Source organism: Panthera onca, chromosome B3 (genome assembly GCF_046562875.1).
Source record: "Panthera onca isolate mPanOnc1 chromosome B3, mPanOnc1 haplotype 2, whole genome shotgun sequence".
Lineage (NCBI taxonomy): Eukaryota > Metazoa > Chordata > Mammalia > Carnivora > Felidae > Panthera > Panthera onca.
In genome coordinates this window covers 94,486,282-94,510,109 of record NC_138344.1, presented here as the reverse complement: position 1 = coordinate 94,510,109, position 23,828 = coordinate 94,486,282, and the positions used below count along the sequence as shown (strand labels likewise).

The window sequence follows — 23,828 nt, the reverse complement described above, 5'->3', positions numbered from 1 at the left end:
TTTATCTATTTTGAGAGAGAGAGAGAGAGAGAGAGAGAGAGAGCTGGGAGAGGCAGAGAAAGAAGGAGAGACAGAATCCCATGCAGGCTCAGTGCTGTCAGTGTGGAGCCCAACACCGCACTTGATCTCACAAACCTTGAGATCATGATCTGAGCCAAAATCCAGGGTCAGGTGCTTAACCGACTGAGCCACCCAGGTGTCCCAGAAGTAAAAATAATTCTATTCTCAAATCATATGGTTGTTTATGTAGATATTCCTCCTTGAATTAATAAGATAATTTAGCAATAGCAAAGGACACAAAATCAATCATATTTATGTATAAAATAAAACATGTAAAATCAATCATTTATGTATAACAGCTACAAAAATTTGAAATTGAAATGTAAAAAATACCATTTCCAATTTAAATTACCATTTCAAAATATGAATAAATTTAATAAAATATGCACAATATAATTTGAACAATAAAAAAAATTGCTCAGGAAACTAAACAAGACTTAAACAAATGGAGAAGTATACACTCATGGATTGGGAGAATGAATATTGTTTTGATGCTTATTTTCTCCAAATTGAACTATAGATTCAATTCACTCCCAACAATATTTCCAGCTTGCTTGCTTTCGTTCTTTCTTTCTTTCTTTCTTTTTATTTCGATGGGTCTTGAAATGTTTGAGTTTTTATTTGGAAAACTAAGGTTCAACAATATTTAGGCCTCTGTTGGAGAAAAAGAATAAAGTTGGAAGCCTCGTACTACCTGATTTCAAGGCTTACTCTAAAACACAGTAATCAAGATAGTGTAGTTTTTGTATAAAACTATACACGAGGAATGATCAATCAGACAAAATAGAGAATGAAGAAAAAGACATCTATGGTTATATAGAAGATATGGTCAATTGAATTTTTCCAAGTCACCAGCATAATCCATTGCAGAAATCGTAGTTTACTGAGTAAGTTGTGTTAGTTCTGGATACATCCATATTGAAAAAAATAAATCTTAAACAATACCTTACACTGCTCACAAGATTAAGATCAACTGTAGATATAAATATGAGAAACTAAAACTGTAAGGGCACCAGGAGGGCTTAGTCGGTTAAGCATCCAACTCTTTGATTTCCACTCAGGTCATTATCATGGTTCATGGGATTGAGCCCCAGGCGGGGCTCAGCACCAACAGCTTGGAGCCTACCTGGGATCCTCTCACTCCCTCTCGCTCTGTCCCTCCCCTGCTTGTGCTCTCACTCTTTCTCTCTCTCAAAACAAATAAACTTATTAAAAAAAATAAACTAAAGCTATAAAATTCTAGAAGAAAACATAGAAGAAAATCTATGCAAATTTGGGATAGGCAAATATTTCTTAGAAAGTAAACAAACAAAAGCCCCATTCATTAAAGAATTATGCATCAGAGGTCATTAAAACTTTTTGCTCTTCAAAATACATCATTAAAAAATAAAATGGCAAGACATGGGCTAGAAGAAAATATGTTGCAAAGGTTTGTATCCAGAGTATGTAAATAATTTTTAAAACTCAATAGTAAAACAAATAGTCCAATTAAAAATTGACAAAAACCTTCAATAGACACTGCAGAAAAGAGCATACTGTTGACCAATAATTGTATAAAGGCCTGTCACTATCATTAGTTATTGTAGAAATGAAATTTAAACCACAATGAGATGACACTACACACACATTATAATGGCCAAAGTTAAAAAGACACAATACCAAGTGTTGCCGAGGGTGTGGAGTAACTGAAGTTATCACACACTGCTCCTGAGAATGTATAATGAGATTACTTTTGTGAAAATGGATTGTCTCTTGTAAATGTAAACATGCACTTACCAAGTAATCTGGCAATTCAATTGCTAGATGATTACCCTATAGAAATAAAAGCAATGTCTATGTAAAGATTATGTACAAACTTTAATAGCAGCTTTATTTGTAATAGCCTCTAACGAGAAACATTCCAAATATCCATCAACAAGTGAATGGATAAACAGCTTACTCATGAAATGGAATTATACTCATAAAAATGGAAAAAAATGTGAAAAATTACTGGTAGACACAGTATATGGATGAATGGCTTTCAGAAACAGTATGTTGAGTGAATACAACCTGACACACAAAAAGTGCACTATTTATGGTTCCTTTTATACAAATTTCATGAATAGGCCAAACTAACCTTTAATAATAGAAACTAGTACATTTTACTGTATGGGAATCATATCTCAATTACGTATTACCAGATAAATGATATTTGCCAACTAAAGTAGTATTGGGAATAGGAGGTATTTTATAATACAAAGATGCTTGTTCTATTTAATGTTATCATATAATATACTTATTCTAGTGCATATTTTGTTACTACATTCAGGGTAATTAAAAAAAATTGGTTGTTCCTCAAAAATCCTTTGTTACTTTTTCCTCCACTAACCTCTAAACTCCTTTCCTTCAGATGGACACACTAAACTGGTTGTCTTCATGGTATTTCCCCTCACCATGATAACCACTATGATCTTTCCTCAATTATATCCCTTACTTTAAGAGATAGTGACTATTACATTAAGAATATAGAATGACCTAATATGTTGGTAACAAAACTTATACATACAAGTGAAATCAGAGAGATATGAATCAGGTTTTGGAGGGTTACCATTTTGTAAGGAAGACTGTCACTACGGGGTACAATGAAGGGAAAATAGAGATACAAGTCTAGCAAGATAGCCTGCCTGTCAGATTCCAAAACTATTTCTCATGGCTTCCTGATATTATTTTGGGCAGGCATTAGATCCAATTTACAGATGGTAAGAAACAGCCTGTAATCACAAATAGTTTCCCCTGAGAGAAAAGAATCCTCATATTCACTTAACAACCAGAGAAGAATAAAACAAAGAAACTCAAATGTAGAAAAGCACATATATGTATATGAATGTTATGTGTTTAGTATTTCTATTATTTTCTTAAGGGTCTGTTTACCACTTAGTACAGTTGGATTTTCAGGAGATATTGGGTGGTAATAAAACCAGTCTTTGAAAGAATCAAAGGGCTTTTTAGTTCAATGGCATCTTAGCCAACTGCCAAACTTCCAAGTGTCTGTTTAAGCACCTGGCTTCTGTTTATCACCCTGAAGGGATGATTAATGGATGAGAACAGTGGAAAACTTGTTCCAAAGGCATGCCAAAAACCAGATTCAAAGTGGTCAGCAGAGAGATTATACAAATGATGGCTCAAAACCTGATCCATCGTTTTTTCTTAAGGGAGGTTTTGCGACGGACGTTAAATTGCAGAAGTCAAGAGAGGTGTTCTTTTTATAAATTCTTTTGAGGTTTTAGACCAGAGGATAAAACCACAGTCTGAAATTTTTGTATTACTTAGGTAAGCACAACTTAAGAAATCCACTTGTTTCATCATATTAATGAACTTAGTTTCAAAAAAACTCATCAATATGACACTTCCTAGAAGCCTCAGGATCTGACTGCAGAGAGATAACCGCTTTGTGGTCAGATCCAGACCAGTGCTTCTTAGCCATATGATAAGAACAGTTATTTATCCTCTAATCTTTTTCTTGTGCCAGGAGTCATATTCACAGATCTTTTAGTTATTCTTAGAGAGTATCAGTGATTCAGTTTCAATAACTAGTTTCCTTTATTCATATCTAAATCCACTTTATTAATTCAAGTTATATGTTTTGAAGAAAATAAATGTTCCTAGAAGATAAACAGCATAGCTTCTGGGCTTTCCTCCAGCTCACTTGAACACCTCTCGCTCCCTGCCTAAATGATATTCAGTGCATTAATATTCAGCAATGGACCACCCACATGTGCAGCAACAGCTCTTGCCAAGAAGTTAATGTGGTCTATAAGTACACCATTGAACATTCAGCTCTCTCAGCCCAAGAGTCACTGGGTCAACACATCCATCTGTTCCCCTTCCATGCACACACCTCAACCAATGGTCCTTTAAATGAACACAAGCATTAAGATATTTGGAGTTGTTACGTTTTTAGGGAATGTATAACTTTAGGAAAGAATGAATACACTTATCTGAAGCTTATTGTATATTCATTATTCCTGAGTTAAATATTTAGTTAAATACATGTATGTGTCATTCAAGAGATTTAGTCAACCCTTATCTATATGAAGTCCTGAGTTGATAATACTTTCTGATAACAATATAACGTGGCAAATCTGGTTTAGTGCCAGGGGTAAATTGTAGTTTCAGTTTCTGTACTCACAACAGACAAAGTAGGGAAGCAGAGATACTTTTGAGATTAGTGGAAGTGACATTTTATCAGCAAATCCATCTGTACAGTATTTGTGTGTGAATTAGGGAAAAAGTCCCCATTATTGAAGCAGATATGGCTCCTATACCAGGGTAGAAGCAGTTGCAAGACGAATAGAGCCTGAATTTCAGCCCAACTCACCCCTTCAGCCAGACACACTTGGTAGTGACCAACCATTTCCAAAGATGTTGGATGTTAGAACAAAAAAGGACTTTGGACAGTGTGGGTTCAGAATGTAGCTTTGTTACTGGATGGTTGCTTACTATAGGGCAAGCTGTTTAAGACCGCTAATCTTCACTTTAATCTTTTGTGGAAAGAAAATGATAAGAATATTCTCATCCTGCAGGGGATTGCACATATTAAAAAAACATAATGTGTGCAAGTTGATTAGCATGGTGCCTGACAAATAGCAAACACAACACCAAAAGTGCCTTAAAAATATTTTTTTGTCTAGGAGAGATCAAGCATCAATTCTTCCTTAAGCCTAGAAAGAACTGTTTTATTCCCTAGATTAAACTTTCTACTAATGCTTTAGAAGCCACAATTAGAATATTTTCTGTGATCAGGAAGAACAACACTAGAAGCAGGTTTACAAAGTTATTAATAGGAAGACCCCGATGGAAGTGTTTATCCAGATGTATTTGTAGTATATAAAGAGAACACAAAATCCTTCAGTGTCAGAAATTACAAGACTGAACAACAAAAAAAATCGAATCTCTAATATTACACCGTCTGTAGGATTTTTTTCCCTTTTACACATATTCCATTGAAAATTTTGTACATTAGAGGGTTTTTTTACACATAGTTCTGGTTACATAATTCAGATTCAGATAAAATTTCCCCACACTGTACACAACCTTAAGGGAACTGACTGTGTCTTTGATAGAGGTTGGAATAAGAAAGAAAGGGCAGGAAAACCTGAAATGACTGGCTTTTGGATTACATGTGAGAAGCCTTTTGGGGGGGTTCCAGAAAAAGCAAGGGAAACGTTTTGGAAGGTTATATTAATGAAATATCTTTTAATATAAAATGAAACAAAATAGTTTTGTATTCTTTCTGCCTTGTATTTCCTGCAATGTTTCTAGAAAGAAAGATTTCTAAAAATTTCATTTTATCGTACCATTCTTGGAAATAATATACATTGAGGAAGATGGGGATCAGATCCTCTATTTGAAAGCCAGCTTTCTTTGAATCCTTAGGTGAATGGTGTAACCTTGCCTTCTCAGAAAATGTTCATTTGGATCTTTTTGAGGGATGATTTGCAAACCAGGCAAGGAAACTAGTCTGCATTAGTTCAGCAATTATGATGTTCTTAGTAATTTTCAAGATTCGCAGCTCAACCCAAGTAATATGCTTTTGCATATTGGCCCTTCTCAGCCTCTGTGAGACTAAAATAAGTTAATATTTGGGAAAGTAATTTGTAAACTGTAAATTCCTATATAAATTTGAGATACAGTTTTTATCCCTTAACATTTTCTTACTCCCTGAGTCCATGGTTGTAGTGGTAAATTATAACAGAATAACTTTAAAATGCCAGCTCCAGATGTATGATTTTCATAATGTCTCAAATACTGGACAGGGTAGTGGTAAGCAAAGGCTTTGGGCAAGCTCTATGGCATACAAAGTGGGTAATGGAAGTACAGAGTCTTTTGCCCTTTTTCTTCATGCGTGTCTCTATCAATAAGCAGTCATCTTTATTTCAGGAGGATCTCTCCACATTAGTTTTCTTTAGAACAGGTGGTTTTTATGCACATAACATTTACTTAGATATTTCCTTATAAAATATCACTGGATTTATAAGTTTCATTTCAAAACTTTCTCTAAACCCTTAGCAGTTTCCTATTTACATGCCAAATGTGAAAGCTAACTGTTTCATCAAATCCAAATTGTTTCATCTTTTAAATTTTTTGAACCAGATCCTAGTCTAAACCTATTTTGGAAAAAAAAAAAATCAAATTATTCATATCCAGAAATGCATCATTTCTGGCAAAGTCCATTCAGAGTTTTAGAGTTAGGGGGTTATTTATTTAAGTTGAAATGTTTGCTATCCAGCAAGTGTGTGTATTTTATATTACCCAATACAATATATTTTTGATGTGCAAGTCGATAACTACTTTGTATAAATATTTTGTTTTCTAGGTCAGAGGTGACTCAATTGTATTGAAGTATTGCTTCATTAAAGTTTAAATAAAATAAATAGGCATTCATTTAAATTTGTCCAGTTTAGTATTAAAACTTCAGGGGCTTCAGGGGCTCCTGGGTGGCTCAGTCGCTTATGCCTCAGACTCTTGATTTTTGGCTCTTGGATCGGTGAGTTTGAGCCCCATGTTGAACTGAGCTGAGAGTGCAGTGCTTGCTTGGGATTCTCTCTCTCTCTCCCTCTGTCTCTGCTCCTCTCCCTCTCTTATTCTCTCTCTCTCTCTCAAAATAAATAAATAAACTTAAAAAAAAAACCTACTAAAATTGCTTTAATTTCCTGTGCTTCTAAACCATAACAATGAAACCAAGTGTGGACCTCTTCCTAGAGAATTTTAGTTTACTTTCTTTTTTTCTTTCCTCTTTTTTTTTTTTTTTGTGAGAGGTGATACAGCAAGAGATTAATATTTATTTAATATTATTTGTCAGTTGTATGATAGGTATTTTATAGATTCTATCAAATATAAATAGAATAAACTGTATATGCTAATCCATTTGAATCTCCAGAGACAGGTTTTTCACCCAGTTATCTTCATAAAATAATTATTTTTGACAACCATAAAACCTAAGTGAAAGAGTCCATAGCAGTAACTAAATGGATCTATCATTAGTAATATTTGCTAAGTATACAATCTTTATTAATAATTTTTATTGTATTAATAAAGAATTTTAACTTTATATTGCAGATCCTTGCTCAAATGAAATTATGAACTCCTCCAAAAAGTGTCTTACATTGGGGGAGAATTTTTACAGTGGAAAACATATCATATTAGCTTCCAATTGATGTGGATGTGTGTGGCTTGAGCACACATATGTGTTTTGGTAAAACAGACCCTTTTTTTCCAAGAAGTGATTTCTAAGCCATGTTCCTTCTGCAACCCTATCTGGTTGCCTATTTCAGTAGCAGTGATTTCTTTCCTAATAATCAATCACAGGATTCTTGGTAAATAATAGCTTTTGCATCTGATCATCATTTTCTGTTTTAGGAAATAGGCCTAGAGGCCGTTTTCTTGGGCCATCATTTTAATGTCCTTCCTAGAGATTAAGAGAAAAGCTAAAGTATCAACACTGAAAGATGATTTTTAGAAGAATTTATATAATTTGGTCTTGGGTTCATTCTGCATTTCAAACATTAAAGTGAAATATTTTAATTTAGACAATTTGAAGTCATTATAGTTAAATAATTTTCCAAGTAGAAATTTCTGTAAACATACTTCCTCTAAATATCTGACCTAAAAACTATCTGTAGAAGAAAATTGAACTGGTAGGATATTATATTCAAGTGAACTTACATTATTGAAGCAAACTATAAAAAGACTAAAAGTTTACACATAAGTCTGAGTATTTTCTTTCATTGGCTTTTTGTTAATTAAGAAAAGAGCAGGGGCGCCTGGGTGGCGCAGTCGGTTAAGCGTCCGTCTTCAGCCAGGTCACGATCTCGCGGTCCGTGAGTTCGAGCCCCGCGTCAGGCTCTGGGCTGATGGCTCGGAGCCTGGAGCCTGTTTCCGATTCTGTGTCTCCCTCTCTCTCTGACCCTCCCCGTTCATGCTCTGTCTCTCTCTGTCCCAAAAATAAATAAAAAACGTTGAAAAAAAAATAAAAAAAAAAAAAAGAAAAGAGCATTGAAATAATACTTTTAATTAAGTATTATACTTTCTGCTAACACATTTTGATAAAGGATATGAATTGTATGAAGCCATTTCATGAGCATATCATAAGAATCCTGCTATATGGCATTTTCTCCACGTGCATCTTTTAAGATTATGCTAATAACCCTTATCAACTTCACAGGTATGTGGATCAAGCAAGAAAAGTTAATGCTTAATAGTTGAGATTTGTCAACTTCTAGGTGATGTTCACACACATTATTCCCTTTGATCTATGTCAGTTTTTATTATATTAGTAATATTCTTTGATGATCTATCAAAGATGACTTGATTATGCCAGCAGTGTTTATTTATTTAAATTTGAAATAAGTCAAAGACAGACAAATACCATACCGTTTCACTTCTATGTAGAATCTGAAAAACAAAACAAATGAACAAACTTAAAAAATTGAAACAGACCCATAAATACAGAGAACTGATGATTGCCAGAGGGAAGGTGGGTAAGGGGGTGAGCAAAACAAGTGATCCAGATTGTGAGATACAGGCTTCTTGTTATGTAATGGATATGTTGCAGGGAGAAAAGGTACAGCATAGGAAATACAGTTAATGGTATTGTAATAGGTTTGTATGGTGACAGATGGTAGCTACACTTGCGAGCACAGCATAATGTATAGACTTGTGGAATCACTACATTGTACACCAGAAACTAATGTAACATTGTGTGTCAGCTGTGCTTCAATTAAAAAAAATACTCATTAATTCAAGTCTAAAAAAGGTTATTGAAAAAAATGTCATAACAATGACTGGTCATTTGAAAACATATTGACTCTCTCAAACAGTAAGCCAAAGTATGGATGAACATTTCTCTGTCTCAAGTACAAAGGCATTTCACTTTAATGATTTGGTTGGATAATAAATTGCTACATGTCTTGTAATTTTTTTTCACACTCTAAACAATCATTAACTGAAAGATGTTGTCATTAACTTCACAGCTGTATAATTTAGTTATGCTTTTGTTTCCTGAACACATATTGACAAGTTATCACTGTTGAAAAAACTCTTGGCATTCAGTTTATTGCTGCTGTGACATTCACTGTAATTCTAAGATAAATTGTTTTTTTATCAGATACAAGTTTCTTTTGTCAGTGTTACTTAGATATTTTCCATGTTTCCATTCTTCATCTTTCTAGTGAAATGAGAATATGCAGGATTCATCAATTCATTAGTAATTCCTTTATTACATTCTTTTAATGAGATAAGGCCTAATATTAAATATCATATAACTACCAAATATAGGTAACACAGATGAGTATATTGATTCTTTAAAAAAAAAATTTCCCTTTGACTTCATAGAATTAAACTTTTTGGTCCTCTTACGCCTCCATTTTCAAGATACTAACTTTTACATAGTTTTGAATCAAAACAATAAGCTTTCAGAAGGATAGGATACCAAGAGGTAATGTATCTCTTCACTCTTCTTCCAGGATGAGATGCATACAGTCATTTTCCATCTCAGTTGTAGACTCTAGTGTCCAGTCCAGTCCAGTGCACATTGAAAATTTAGGAGTTTACCCATAGTATCCAGTCAGAGGACAAATGTTAATTGGGCGTTTATCTGTAATGAGTTTTGACTTCATCCACCTTTCTTCATTTCTCAAATCATGTTTTTGGGTTTTTTGTTTGTTTTTTAACAGCGTCTTCTTGCTGGTTTCCTACTCAGGGCTTTTCACTTATCTACTCCACTCTCTTCTTTCCTACCAATTATAATTAAAAACTATAAAGTGGATTTGTATCCTATTCCTGATTTAAAACTTAGAAAAATCTCCATTTCTTTTTTAATTTTTTAAGTTTATTTTACATATTTTGAGAGAGAGCGAGAGAGAGTGAGCGAGAGCATCCCAAGAAGGTTCTACACTGTCAGTGCAGAGACTGACACTAGGCTGGATCTCACACCATGAGATCATAACCTGAGCAGAAACCAAGAGTTGGACATTTAACTGACTGAGCCTCACAGGCACCCCAGAAAAATCTCCATTTCTATAGAATCATTTCTTTTTCTTTTCTTTTTTTCTTTTCTTTCCTTTTTAATATGGCTCAAGATTCACTAATTTGAAGACAAGACATGGTTCCAACAGTTGCATGTTCTTTCTTCTATCCTGTGGAGGAATGACAGAGCTACATAGATTTTTGCTGTCTGTCTAATAAACTGGCCTCAGTCTTAGCCGGCCTGAGTCTGAACACAATGTGATTTGACTGTGTTTGTTAGCTTCTACTAAAAATGCATACAGGCACAGAGCTGTGATTCTTCTGATATTTAGAAGTCTTGTTTGTTTGTTTGTTTAAATCAGTACATCATCAGTGTTTTAAGTTTCCCACGAATCTCTGTAGCCACTTTTCTTATAATAAATACACATTTAAAACATATTAATATTTTTATTATTTTTGATACTTTGCTAGTGTATCTTTTATGAAATTCCTTGATTATTATCATTTTGATTATTAATTTAGTTTTCATTCAATTCATTGATTTCACTGAGTTCTTTTCACTCTGGGAAGTGAAAATTAGTAGATACATATAAAATCTTTTCTCCTACTTAAGTGAGTACTGATTAAAATAATTAGAGAATAATTGGGCTATATGGTAAGTATCAAACATCTTATTATATCAACAAGGCACTTCATAAGTTAGCACTGACCTATTCTTCCTGTCTTATTCGAGTACATGAGTGTGTCAGCTGTTATATGACAGCTGATGATATCATCCCTATTCATCAAAAGTGCAGAGTTTGTAGGAAAGGCGGGCATTGCATGCTCGTTATACCAGATCCTGTGATAGTTCTAAAATATTATCTATAATATAGTCCTTTTTCGCTGCCAAGGGCCATGCTTTATTTCTTCTCTTCTTTATCCCTTCATAAGCCACCCTTGTCTGTCCAAACAATTTCTTCTGTAAGATCTGTAAAGGTGTCAAATATGCCCCCTGTGAAGCCTACCTTTGTTCCCAGTAGGGAATATTAGTTATTCTTTCATAGAAGGTTCCATAGTATTGGTTTATCATCCTCTATTGTAATTCTTCAATGCTCTTGGGCATACTTACTTATAAATTCTATTATGTGTTTCTATTTATCTATAGACTAATTCAGCTGTTTATTGGCTTTCTTAGTCATTCATAGTTGAACGTTTTCTTGTTAGTAATGTTGCATTCAGAATTCATATCCATTGAGGTTTAATTAGGATAAATTCTCTGTAGTCTAAATTGAGAATATGTCTTCCAAAAATAACTTGGTATTGGATTTACTCAAGCACTCCAGTGGTATCACTGGCCAACGATGATTTAATATATATATTTAATGATTATGGGGCGCTTGGGTGGCTGTCGGTTAAGCGTCCGACTTCGGCTCAGGTCATGATCTCACAGTTTGTGAGTTCAAGCCCCGTGTCGGGCTCTGTGCGGATGGCTCAGAGCCTGGAGCCTCCTTCAGATTCTGTGTCTCCTCTTCTCTCTGCCCAGCTCATGTGCACTCGCTCTCTCTCTCTCACAATAATAAAATAAAAGTTAAAAATTAATATATATATTTAAAGATTAAATGATGATTTAACATAATTTTTTTGTCATCTTCTTTGCTGGTGAAGGGAAACTATTTTCTAGTAATCCTATGTCTGAGATAACTGTCTTTACTGCTATGGAAAGTGACATGTTATAGCTTCTTACTAGATCTTCAACTTTTAGCTTATGCATAAAATCATATTTTGAAATACCAATTTAATCACTTTTCAAAAGTTATTTTCCAGAGAGTAAATGTATTTTATACAAATTCTATTTAAAATTGTGAACAATTAAATATTTTATCTATGTATATTTTAAGAATATTTTAAAATTTATGATCTATGAACATAATATATCTAAAAAGTATCTGCTATTTTAGATAATGAACTAGGTCATTTAGTCTAAAAAGATTTAAACTGGGACAACATTGCATAAAAATAAAACTAGAATATAAAAGAGAAAGGAAATTTCTTGGCATGCTTGCTAGAAGGAGAAAAAAAAATGCCCACAGAATAAAAAAGAAAAAAAAAATATGTTATGAATTCTTTCTGTGTTCAACCAGCAGATGTCATGTTTGGTTGTCAGAGTCTAGGATTATTATAAGGGTATTTCTTTAGTATTATGGTGAGCTTCTTACAAGTGACTGTATAAATATTTAATATGATTAGCTCTGAAATCAGAGAAGAAATGTGTGTGTATGTCACTTTAAAAAATTATTTCTCTAAATGAAATAGAAAGCATTTTATTCAATAAAATTTATACAAAAGAGATTTAATACAAAATATGTTCTGAAACATAAGCATAATATCTATATTTAACTGTAACTCATCAAGATTTCTTGTCAGTAATTATTTATTACTATTCAATATTGTGCACCATCTAAAAACTTTTTCATCATTTTTAATGTTTATTTACTTTTAAGAGAGAGAGAGAGGGAGAGGGAGGGGCAGAGAGAGAGAGGGAGACACAGAATCTGAAGCAGGCTCCAGGCTCTGAGCTGTCAGCACAGAGCCCAACGCGGGGCTCAAACTCACGAACTGTGAGACCGTGACCTGAGCCTAAGTCAGACACTCATCCAACTGAGCCACCCAGGCACCCCGAAAACCTTTTTCATCTTTAATTCTAAGGTTGTGCAGTTCAACTAAAATTAAAAAAAGTAAAAACACAAAACTTCTAATTAAAATAAAACTTTCTCTGTTTTTTTAATTTCACAAATCAAAGTCAAAATTTGTAATGGAGCCTTTTTTATTTGATTTTTTATTTATATCAAGTTTCATACATCATCACCATTTCTTTGTTCCTAAATCTCTTTATTGTCATAGGAGATATTGGAACAGATCATTTCTAAATTATTTTCTAATCTGATTGTCCATGAAAGATTACTGCATATTATGTTACTCACAATAATACAGATATATCAATGAAAATAAAATATTTTTGAAAATATTCTGGAAGGCCTTTATAATATTCTGCAATTAAATATACAGATGATGGAATTTTACACTGAAATTTGGATCTATTTGGAGTGTTAGATGATCTTGAAAATAGATCTTGATTAATTCATATTATTCATAGGATCATGAGGATTTTCTTAATTTCAAGGTCTAACTGCTTCAATAACCTTAAAAGTATTTATTTAGGTAAACAATGAGTTCTAGAATTATGGCTATTTGCATTTATGACAGACAGCCTATTACCCTACTGGCAGTAAACAAAAAACAGGATTATATTACAGGCAATAGAAACATGCAATGGAATCTGTAAATTACTATGATTTCTACAGTTAAAGTAATACAGTAAACAGCAGGCACATGTTTCATAGCACCCAATAGATCTGCGACTCAGTGGTACTTTAAGGGCCACCTTGTGGCTATTCACCATCTCAGACCTGCTAAATGATTAGTAGGTATTGATTAAATACCTCTAGCAAAGAGAAAATAAATCAATGATGTAGATCATTCCATATTCAGAAAGGATTGGGAGAACATTTCTACATCAAAATGTGTTTCCTTCTAATAGCTACCTGCTGGTATTCATCTTATTTCATAGGTCTGTTAAAATTTGTCTGATCTTCTTTCTCTGTGATAGAATTTCAACTCTTAGAAAACTGCATTTGTCCTTTTTTGAGAGATTTTTTTTTTGTCCTTTTCTATGCTAAACAGCCACAGGTTGTGACTCTACTCTGTGTACTCATTCCATTTGAATGTGTCCTTCATTTTATAAACAGTAATGCTTAGGACTAAATTTAGTACTGCTGCATTTCCCCCTTGGTTAAAAAACAAAAGCACCCCCCCCTCCAAAAAAAAACCCTACTGAGACTATTACTTCATTAATTAAATCATCACTAGTCTCTAATGAAAACCCTCCAGGTTTGCATTACTTACTTAAGCAGCTCACTTGCTTCATTTTTACGTTTTGGATGCTTACTTTTAATCAAAACCCCTAGCTCTTTAAGCTACTACTAAATGCACGTCCTCAATAACATTTTGAGAAATTTGGTCTCAAATAAAAGTTGCCAGTGACATTTTGGGTATTGATTTCTTCATTCAGAGCATTATTTTCCACCTAAATTTTGCCCTTCAGTCTTGCGAACAATAAATTTGTGCTATCACTTAGTAATAGGTAAAAATACCATAAAAAGATAAAAGAGGCAATAAAGTGAATGTGATGGCTCTTTTCTAGAGAGTTCCTTCTATGCAGGAGACCTCCTTTTTAATTCATTTCCAATTCAACTGAATGAATATTCATGGAACATTTTTTTAAGTCACAGAATATTGATGTGGGAGGCTTTTCCAAATGTTATCAAAGTTCAGATATTTGATTCCATGTAATTTTGCTGGTAAAAGTATCAAAAATCTAATTCAGCTCACCCGATGCTATTTTTTCCTGGTGAACATCTCTGGGTAATAGAGACTATCACTTCTCTTCTTAGTGGGCAAAACCCATTTTTTAACTATCCTTTAGAAATGTTTATGGGCCAGAGAGCCTGGGTGGCTCAGTCAGTTAAGTGTCCAACTTCGGCTTAGGTCATGATCTCAAAGTTTGTGAGTTTGAGCCCTGCGACGGACTCTGTTGCTGACAGCTCAGAGCCTGGAGCCTGCTTCATATTCTGTGTCTCCCTCTCTCTCTTTGCCCCTTCTCCAATCACTCACTATCTCTCTCTCTCAAAAATAAATAAACATTAAAAAAAATTTTTTTACAGGCCAGCTCTTCTGCAACGATTAGATGATAGATGAGTAGTGATGAAGAAATATGAAAAACCAGGTAATAGAAGTTCCCACAGAAAGAAACCCAGGAGGAAAAACCCAGGAGGCCATTTAATGTTTAATTTTTATAAAATAAAAAACAGAAAAGATGTTGAATGAGGGATGATAAATGTACAACTTATTAACTCATCATTCAGTAGGAATTGCAAAGTTATTTGAAAAGTCTAAGAAAATGTTAGTATTTTCTATGAGGACAGAGGCCATACTTCGTTCATTGTGTCCCTAATGCTTAGTATACTACATGGCATTTAATAGGCTCCCCTTTAATGTTGTTGATGTAATAAATAAATACATTATCGGTAAAAAAAATGAAGTATGAAAAAATCTGTTTTTCAGAATATCAGGAGTTGGATCTATCATTCCAAGTGGTCTGTACATTTTTCAACTTGGAACTTGGAAAAAAAAAAACGAGATGGTTTATATATGTTATATACACTATATGCACTTCAGATATTCTTAAAATCTAAATAAAAGCCTCTTTGTTATTGGCCCAAGTTCTTATGTCACTGTGTTGTTTGGGCAATTTCAAATTTACTGACCAAACACAATATAAACACAGATTTTCATTTTTACTAATTTGTTTTTACAGAATTGATCATTCACTTGCTGAAATACTACTTTTGACTTCTTGGATGTCACAATTTTTATTTTCCTCCTGTTGACTGGTTTATTCCTTCTCACACTTTGTCAGGGTTATCTTCTCTCACCATTCTTAATGCTGGATTGCTTCAGGGTTAGGCCTTAGTCGTCTTCTCTATCTATTCACAACCCCTTGGTGACCTCATCAATCTCATGGCTTTCAATTTAAAATCTATTTATATGCGTATGGTTAGCAAGAGTATATAGCTCTAATCCTGGCCCCTTCCTGAATTCGAGACTAGTATATCCCACTTGATGACTCCATTTGTATCATTTAAACTGTTCAAAAGTAACTTTCTGAAGTTCTGCCCCCAAATTTGATCCTCCCATGGGCTTTCATCTCAGTTGATGGAAACTCCATTCTTTCTTGGACAAAAAACTTATAGTTGTCCTTGATTCTTCTCTTCCTCTCACGCTCTTCATCTAATCAGCCAGGAAATCTTCCTGTATCTATGCTCAGAATTCTCCAGAAAGTTGATTAGATTTTAATAATAAGACTTTTCAAGTAGAAGAATTACTCATGGCACACATGGTAGAATGTGGTAAGAGGGTCAAAAAGAATATGCATGTTTAATGTGTCATCATTAAATTTAAGCACTCTTTCTATTTTTAGGAAAGGCCTATGCTCCAGAATTCTATTATGATACCTACAATCCTGTGTGGCAGAACAGACACCGTGTTTATTCTTACAGTCTACAGTGGACACAAATGAATCCTGATGCAGTAGATCGGATTGTTGCATACCGGTTGGGTATTAGGCAGGTGAGAAAGAAATTTATTCAGTGACTTTTTTTTTTCTCTCTTTGTGGTTCTCTGTGAAGACCTTGTTATTATGATTTATTGCTCTAAATTTTTAATTATTTTGCATAAATTCCAGAATATGTTTTTCCATATGAAAGATAATTGTGCTTTACACAGAATTGTTTGGAATTATTTACGAATGTTTGGATTAACTTTTGCATTTTCTGCTGTGACAGCAGACATTCTAAAGTGATATCCTTTGAGCCTTCTGAAATCCTTCATCACTAGATATGCTATAGAAATTACACTGTATTACTGCTATGAAAGAAACTTATTTAAGATGTGCTTACACTTACCTATAATGCATAATTCTTTGTCTTGTTTCCTAAGGAGTTAGAAGTCTTAGTTATTTTTACTCTAAAGGTTTCAAAGTACATAGAGAGGTTGTTTTAAGAATGAATTTAATATATTGGAAGAATAGAAATATTTTAGTAAAATGAGCAAAAACAATCAAGTATGTTTTCCTAAAGTAGCTAAAGATTATGGGTTATGTGAAAATAAATATTTTCAAGTGAACCATCGTTAAACCAAATTATCCCTTGTTGGTGTAAATGATATTTTTTAAATTTAAATGTGGGTCTTTACATTGATTCCTGTTACATAGTATATTATCTGGAGTGAGTGACTGTTTCAACATAACAAAACATTTTTGAAGAGTTATTTGATGACTATATAATCTATTAGCTTTCCCTCAAAACTTTATATTATCCCCAGACTTGTAAAGTGTTATTCCACTTCCTTGATGAAATAACAGAATAGCATTTTGAGTTTCCACAACAGAAAGGACAAAGTTTGCTTGGAGAAGATTGATCAACCATCATTATTCCCCTCAGTTGTATTATCATAAAACCAGTGTTTTTCTACCTTGTTCACAAAGTTATAATAAAAGACTATGTAAGATACATTATTCAAATTAAGATATATTGTGAGTTGAATATTCATGTCTTTCCTGTCTAATCTAATCTAAATGAAAAAATAAAAATCTTTTTTCTAGTAAATACATCCTGGCGTTTGAAAATTGCCACTTTCTTGTCTAAGTATTCATAGGTCGCTGATAGAGCAGACAGCAGGGTATCATTGAGAAACTTTATTATTCCCCTTTTGCTTCAGTCACTAAGGAAATCTGAGTAAATCCCAAACCTGTATTGAAATTGTTTGTTCTGCTCATTCTAATGTGATGACAATTTTCCCTAATAAAGAAAATATAAACAAGAAAGGTTAGCAGTTATTTTTCCTTCAGCTGGTGGACTTTTTTTATTTTTTTTCTTCTTAAGCTAACATTTTTAGATCTTTCATATTTACAGCATCTTAGGGCATTCTTGACTTTAGACATGTCAACTCATTTTCTGAGTCCTTACCACTTGATTTGGTCATTCACATTCATCTTTCATTATCTGTATTTTGAGATCTCTAAGAACCGAATACCAAATTGTTATTTGTAAAATTGTTATTTTCCTTAGGTGTCTTTTCCTTTTTTTCTGGTTATAACTTTATTTGCAATGATAAAGTCAGAATTTCATCTTTAGCTTCTTACTTTCTTCTTCAGATGCATTTTCTTACAGTATCTGGGTAATGGCCCATTGCTCCTGTAAACTGAAGGGCTGCCTATTTTTGGTCTGCAGAATTTACCCAACTCTGCTCATCATTACCTTGCTTTACTCTCCTGTCTCTCAAAACCTCCATTCCCAATGTCTCCACTGTGTATGCAGCTACCTTCTCTCTAAGTCAGATTTAGCAGAAAAGCAGTTGCCATTCCTCCAAAATTCCTCCCAAATTAATTTGAGCAGAATCAGATTTCCTTCTAAGAGGGATCCAACTAATTGAAGCCCTTCCTTCTGTCCACATCTTGTACTCATTATTAATAAACTACTTTCTGTATTATGTTTCACAATGATCGCTACCCTATTTTCCAATGGCAGTTTCTCTTCAGATTTTCCTCTCCTACATTAGCATCTCCTATAAATTCTTATTTTTACATATCTGGATCATAGAACTAGTATATAACTCTCTGATATGCACTGATGCACATTTCCTAGTCACTGTGGTGTTCCTTGTGAACAAATTAGACAATTTCCCTCTACTCTGCTACTCTAGAATAAATTATATATGAGTGTATATGTGTGTATAAATTTCCTCTATGTTTTTTTCAAATTATGCATTCCAGACATATCTGGCTTCCAATTCTAGCCAATCTAGCCTCATCATTTTTTAACTATATAACCTGGAGCAGATTTCTGAACATACCTATACCTAGATTCCTACCCTGTAAATTGAATATAATGATACCTTTTGGGCAATTGGATGTGGAGTGGAATGCATTCCACACTTGCCCCACAGGCCAGCTTCCCTTGTGCAGGGCATTCCTTACATAAACATCTGTTGGAGTTCTCACATTCAGTTACCAGAATTGTGTAAGGAGTTAAAAAAAAAAAAAAGGACATTTTATGATCTTAACATGTCTACTATTTTTTAGTTGCATTCGGTATACTGTATATCCTAGGCCTAAGTATTATTCCAAACCATGAGTTTCACAAAGTAATTTCTAGACAATTTTGTCCCTTTGTCTTATTTTCATTTCAAACTTGTCTTCCATAATATCCATTTTACTGATTCACATTTTTCTCTTCCACCTTGAGTCTTAGTTTAAAGCCTTCTTGATCAGATCAGTAAGTCTGCTGCTAATACTATTCTTTCCAAGTTTGTGAGATTCATGCCATCCACTAGAGGAAAATGTATTTCTGATGTTATGAGCCATAGTCTGGAAAACCGTTCCCGTCTCTGACATGATTTTGAAGCTAACTCTTTCCTTGCCAAACATTCTCTCTGGACTTCTTTATTATTTGGATTTTCTTTTATATTTAGAAATAAGTATAATTTTATCTTAGGGTGCTTTTTTACAATGTTCCATTTTAGTTCGTAATTTTACTTGCATTATGTCTTGCCACAGAAGAGGAACTCTGTTATGTTTTGGGTAGTGTCTCAATAAAGAGTAATGGCCGCATGCTGTTCTGCCAACGTGAGTAGGAAAACAAGGTTTGTAGAACAGAGAGAATAGGTTTATCTGCTTCTATTTTCCCCACTACCATGTCCTTTATACCTTACCTTTACACGAAAAATCTTTACATGCAAAATAGCCTCAAAAGGCAAAATTTCTTTTGAAGATCTCCTTATACATCAAAGCTTAGGATGGTAGGGCAAAGGCATTCTGGATATAATGAAAGTGATACAGTACTTTTAAGAATATCCCCTGCTTAATAAAAGGAAACAAAGATATTAATGTAAAATATGGTTATTTTTATATATTGTCTTAGAAAATTTAGATTTCTTCTTTCATTGGCATGTACATTTAGGTATTAACATTTTTAAAGACACAATACCAGCATTTTTAACAGAAATCACTCTTGCATTCTGATCTGATGATCACTGTAATAAAGATTTTATATTACATACAAATGGCCTTTTTCATCCCCCAAGCTATCACAGAATCTTGAATCAAGAGCTTTTGAATATAATCAATATAATTTGCATGATTTTGAAATAAACACTGCTAGGAATGTAACCTCAACCAAATGGATTTTATAAATGGATTAAATGGCTTAAAAATGGTTTTTTTTTTCCCTAATAACTAACATTTATACCTTTGATTATGAGACCAGTTTTTCCTCGAGGGATTATTAATAATTTATGTCACATATTTCCTGTTTTTTAAGACTTATTTCTTTGGGGGCTCCTGGGTGGCTCAGTCGGTTAAGCATCCGACTTTGGCTCAGGTCATGATCTCACAGTCCCTGAGTTCAAGCCCTGTGTCACGCTCTGTGCTGACAGCTCAGAGCCTGGAGCCTGCTTCGGATTCTGTCTCTCCCTCTCTCTTTGCCCCTCCCCTGCTCATGCTCTGTCTCTCTCTTTCTCAAAAATAAATTTAAAAAATTTAAAAAAAGACTTATTTATTTGGCCAGTATTTTTATTTTGAGCATATATATCTAAATAATTTCTTCTACCCACAAAATATGTAGGTTATCTAGTGCAGAGCACCTCCCCTTTTATGTCAAACATATTACATAATACATTTCTGTATTAGATGAAGTCTGTAAAACAAATCTGATTCTTAAAAATTAATGGCAAATTCAATTCTAGAGAGCCCTACTTTGTTTTTAAGCCAGAAACTGTTAGAAACCTTGTTACCTATTATTAAATTCAGGTGATAAAATTACTGCTGTGTTATTAAACCCACAACTGGATAGAGTTGGTGAGCTGAACCTGGCATTTCTGTAGCTTTCTGGTAAATGGATGATTACTTCAATTAAATTATTTAGTCTATATTTAAATATGATGAAAATTCCCTTCGAATTTGAGTATTGGCTTATATACTTTTCTTAGAAGTTGCTGCAGTGTATTTGAGAAAAAAAGAACACTGGTGTCTGGAATCACTGCTTTAAGAGACTTAAAAAGAGAACAGATACATCATATGAAGTTAAAAAATGTAATATGGGGGAAAAAAGTTTTCTCAAAATCTTAATATCTTTAATTTATACTTTTTAGGCTCAGCTAAGCAATTGTTTAATCTCCTTAGACAGCTACTAGCCCCACAATTATTTGCTTCATTTGTTGCTTAACAGGAAAGAGAAAAGGTTATTTGAATGTCTGCTTTCCTTGGTATCTAAGGAATTAAGGAACAAGCAAAACTGTTTCTAAGTTATCTGAAGGTACCATAAACATCGTTTGGCCGCATTTGAAACACACACAGCTATAGTTTTAATAATAAAGGATTGTGAAGTTTTATACAGTTTCTTTTTTATACTCTGTCATAGAGATGCGCAATGAATGTGGCTTTTTGACTGTCATCCTTGGAAAGTAGGATGTTTTATTGAATAAGATGAAATGCCTCTGTTCTTGTCTTCTTGTCTTTTTAAGTTATGATATATTAGGGGCACCTGGGTGGCTCAGTCGGTGGAGTTTCTGACTTTGGCTCGGGTCATGATCTCACGCTCTGTGAGTTCGAGCCCCGCATTGGGCTCTGTGCTGACAGCTCAGAGCCTGGAGCCTGCTTCCAATTCTATGTCTCCCTCTCTCTCTGACCCTCCCCTGTTCATGCTCTGTCTTAAAAATAAATAACCGTTAATTTTTTTTTAAGTTATGATATATTATAATGCTTAGAATTATCATCTTCATTTGACCACTCAGTCAATAAAACTTTAAGTAAGTTAACCCTATGGCAATTACCAGGAGTTCAAAAAAGAAGCATTGCCCTCAGTGTCTTGTTAAAGTGAGCTATAATAGGACTATGTACAAAATGCCATAGAAACAACTATAAAAGCAATAAGTACTGCAAAGTAGGATGGGTAAGAGATGTGATCACCAAGTTAGTGACTTGTTTATTAGTTTTTATAGATTTATACTCAATTTTTTTCATAAATGGTAATCACTAATATAGACTAATCAAGAAATCACTAATTATGAATATACTTTTTTGCATAATTATTACATGAATTTATTATAAATTTAATTTTACTCTTTATACATGTGACTATAAAACTGAGCTATAGTTTATTTTTCCTTACACTTAAAACATTTTTGTTATTTTATTAAATAATTTATTGCTTATTGTTGTTTACTTACGTTTTACTATTATACTATATCATAGCAGTTAAAAAGTTTTAATGTATGGGGGCACCTGGATGGCTCAGTTAGTTGGGCATCTGACTTCTCAGGTCATAATCTCATGGCTTGTGGGTTCAAGCCCCACATCGGGCTCTGTGCTGACAGCTCAAAGCCTGGAGCCTGCTTTGGATTCTCTGTCTCCCTCTCTCTCTGCCCCACTCCTTCACTCATGTTCTCTCTCTCAAAAATAAATATTATTTTTTTTAATTTATAAATGTATTATATACACAAATGACCATATGTATGACCATTGTGGTTATTAATATTGCTAAGTACCTCATTTAATGTATTGATAGAAACAAAAATTTAAGGAGCATGGAGTATAATTGATCATGGGGAATGACTTTTTATACTTTAGCAACTCGTGTAAAGAAGTACTGGCAGTCTACAGATGCTGAAGTAAAATGATAGAAAAAGACAGAATGAGATTAATGTATATGATTGGCTTAAGCCAATTGGACAGATTTCATTGAGAGAGATGTTTGGAGGAACCATTTGACATAGGTTGACATTTCATACTGGCCCAGGGAAATCTGTGGAGAATTGATAGATAATGTGGATTCACTGTATAGTCTTAATTCGTGAATAAAATGACATGTTCTGTAGATTCATCTGATCATATCACACATAGTATATTAAATTATATTATAATAGAGGCAGAGAAGAAAATTAGGAACGTTTGAAGTAAGGTTGAGTAAGATTTACATTAGAGTAGTGAAAGGGGAGAGAGAAAAATTGAATTAAGAAAATGTTGAAATGGGCAGAACTTGAATATTGATTTAATTTGTGAGAAACAGTTTTTAAAAGTACAATGACCTTTGTTTTCTGCCATTTACTTCAATCTCTTTAGTGAATGTTCTGGAAATCATCAAATATATAGATGAAGAAGAGAGCAGGCAATGGAGAGAAAGGTAGAGAAGCCATTTTGTTAATGGTCTCTTTGGCTCTGGAAAAGAAATAAGCCATATGCCAGTTCATAAAAAGTGGCTATCTCCATCTTCCAAATGAAAGACACCACACATATATACTTCATTCATTCCATAAATACTAACTTCACAATTTATTTTTTAGGAGGAATAAATAGGATACATTTGAAAGACCTGGACAAGTCAAGGGCCTTTCTGTGAAAGCCTTTGCAAAATAGGGTTATGTTGTCTTGGAAAATTCCAACTATTTCCTGAAGAGTTTTTCTGAGTCTGTGGCCCTTTGTACATATTTCATTTTGTGTAGTAATACTACTCAGAAAAATTAATGAAAATTTTCCTTTTACTTGACCCTGAGTGAGATAGAAAATGAGCAACCTTGAAGAGACTTTGGAGTGAAAGATTGTTAAATTATTGATAAAAATAAGATATTGAATCAAAGTTTGCAAGAATGCTCAGATTTTTAAGTTGAACTTGTTAAATTTGAGTGATAGTAAACATAAAACAAAAAAAGGTAGCCTGGACAGGAATGTGCTACTAGAATTTGAGTGAACAATTCTCCTTGAAAATATAAATTTATAGACCAGAAGCATTAGACCTGAGAACTGAAGATAGCAAAAATGTAGAGACATAAATTTACTGCATTAAGACAGTGAGGATAGAAGTTCCAGTGAAAAAAGAAATAACTAAGAGGTAGAAAAATCTATATCATGTAAACTAAGGGAAAGGTATGTGAATACATGCCTGAAAAGGGGGGGGGGGGGTTGTATTCATACATTTAAATAAATTTTAAAAGTTTAAAAAGGCCTACAGTTTAAAAATACCAGATACTGACAAACCAGTGTTGCTTTTTTATTTAAGGTGAACAATTAAGAGGGGAATGGAAAAAATAAATGTAGATAGGTTTAATATTAT

At 33.6% G+C, this 23,828-nt stretch overlaps 1 protein-coding gene across 1 annotated transcript in view; it reads left to right on the top strand.

Moving 5' to 3' along the window:
* The window catches only part of MDGA2 (MAM domain containing glycosylphosphatidylinositol anchor 2), an 867,659-nt gene that overhangs the window by 744,760 nt on the left and 99,071 nt on the right, over window positions 1-23,828 (top strand). The window contains exon 10 of the mRNA XM_060619633.3: window positions 16,145-16,293. Within this exon, the coding sequence (XP_060475616.1) occupies window positions 16,145-16,293 (149 nt within the window). The remainder of the gene's footprint in view (window positions 1-16,144; window positions 16,294-23,828) is intronic.